The sequence below is a fragment of the Cebus imitator genome, unplaced genomic scaffold (genome assembly GCF_001604975.1).
Source record: "Cebus imitator isolate Cc_AM_T3 unplaced genomic scaffold, Cebus_imitator-1.0 Scaffold119, whole genome shotgun sequence".
Taxonomy (NCBI): domain Eukaryota; kingdom Metazoa; phylum Chordata; class Mammalia; order Primates; family Cebidae; genus Cebus; species Cebus imitator.
Genome location: NW_016107434.1, coordinates 4,562,364 through 4,564,174, shown reverse-complemented (window position 1 = coordinate 4,564,174; position 1,811 = coordinate 4,562,364). Strand labels below are relative to the sequence as shown.

The following is a 1,811-nucleotide window of genomic DNA, read 5'->3' as shown; positions in this document are numbered from 1 at the left end:
AAAAAAAAAAAAAAAAAAGAAACTCTTAATACCAACTCTAATTTCCCCACCATCAAGTAAGTCAGCTATTCACTGTATACTACAACCACCCAGAACTCAGCTTTTCTTTTGCCTTACCTCAGGGGGCTCAATGAAAGCTAACCAATCTGATGCATGTGTAGGCAACAGTCCCATGGACTGGCACTTGTAAACAGCCAATGCCAAACCCATCAGGTTTCCAATGAGATACACCAAACCCTGAAGAAACTTCTGGCTTGAACTCTCTAACATCTTGAAAGCTGTTGGGGTAACAGAAGATGTCAAAACCAAAAGAACTCTTTCCCCCAATATGAATCAAGCCAACCATATATTAAAATCACACAGACCCATAGTAAGACAGCAAAGAGGACCATTAAAGGCAAAAAGAAAATCGTGGTAAGCACTATATTCCCCTCCATGCCACCACCATTACCCCACCTCTCTATATGCCTGTTAGCCAAAAACTGTCCTTAAGAATTTGCCTTTAATTCCTTTTTTTTTCTTTTGAGATGGAGTCTCACTTTATCACCCAGGCTGGCATGCAGTGGTGTGATCTCGGCTCACTGCAACCTCCGTTTCCAAGGTTCAAGTGATTCTCTTGTCTCAGCCTCCCAAGTAGCTGGGATTACAGGCATATGCCGCCACGCCCAGCTAATTTTTGCGTTTTTAGTACAGATGGCGTTCCACTGTGTTGGCCAGGCTGGTCTCAAACTCCTGACCTCAGATGATCTACCCACCTCGGCCTCCCAAAGTTGCTGGGATTACAGATGTGAGCCACCACACCTGGCCTGCCTTTAATTCTTAAAACTTATGGAAGGGTTATTGTTTCAAGAATACTTACTGGCTGAAATGGCCATAAGTGCCTGAATGGGTCGCCAGGCCATCATACACACCATCATAGTAGGAAAGATGGAGATGGTATTGCCTGCCATGTACATGATGAAGAGGTTCATGGGAATCTGTTTAAGGGGACCCAAGGCGATGTCCCAACAGCGCTGAAACAAACACAATTTTAACCCTCTGATCAACACCCTCAGATTTGCATGACATTAACAAACTTAACCCACTGACATATATGTAACACTGCACTCAACAACTGCAGAATTCACATTCTTTTCAAACACAGGATATTTATAAAAACTGACCACTTGCTGAACCATGAACAAAATGTCAATCTCAAAGAATGTATATTGTATAAAACATATTCTTTGACTATAATGCAATTAGATTAGAAACAATTTTATAGTAACTAGAAAAATCTCATGTTTGGAATTAACAATCATACATGAATCAATGAAATTATAATGGAAAACGGAATTATAGCAAAAATACCACATTTTGAAACTTGGGGAACACAGGTAGAGCTCTTGAGAAATTTGTAACTTTAAATACATACTATTTGGTTGGTACAAAAGTAACTGCAGTTTTTGCCATTAAAAGTAATGGCAGTCTGGCCAGGCGTGGTGGCTCATGCCTGTAATCCCAGCACTTTGGGAGGCCAAGGCGAGTGGATCACCTGAGGTCAGGAGTTCAAGACCAGCCTGGCCAAGGTGGTGAAACCCCATCTCTACTAAAAATAAGAAAAAATTAGAAGAAATAAAAAACAAAACAAAAATACATATATATATGAAAAAATTAGTTAGGCATGGTGGTGGGTTCCTGTAATCCCAGCTACTTGGGAGGCTGAGGCAAGAGAATTGCTTGAACCAAGGAGGCAGAGGTTGCAGTGAACCAAGGTCATGCCATTGCACTCCAGCTTGGGTAATAAGAGCAAAACTCTGTCTCAAAAAAAA

General features: G+C 41.1%; 1 protein-coding gene across 6 annotated transcripts in view; it reads right to left on the bottom strand.

Moving 5' to 3' along the window:
- Nucleotides 1-1,811, bottom strand: part of EMC4 (ER membrane protein complex subunit 4) — an 8,154-nt gene that overhangs the window by 2,845 nt on the left and 3,498 nt on the right. For 5 of the 6 annotated variants that reach the window (XM_017539552.2, XM_037742385.1, XM_037742386.1 and 2 more), the window contains exons 3-4: nucleotides 860-1,013; nucleotides 118-278 (exon numbers count right to left, since the gene is read on the bottom strand). In XM_017539552.2, coding sequence (XP_017395041.1) covers nucleotides 118-278; nucleotides 860-1,013 — 315 coding nt within the window. The remainder of the gene's footprint in view (nucleotides 1-117; nucleotides 279-859; nucleotides 1,014-1,811) is intronic. The other variant, XM_017539553.2, reaches the window with a different exon arrangement.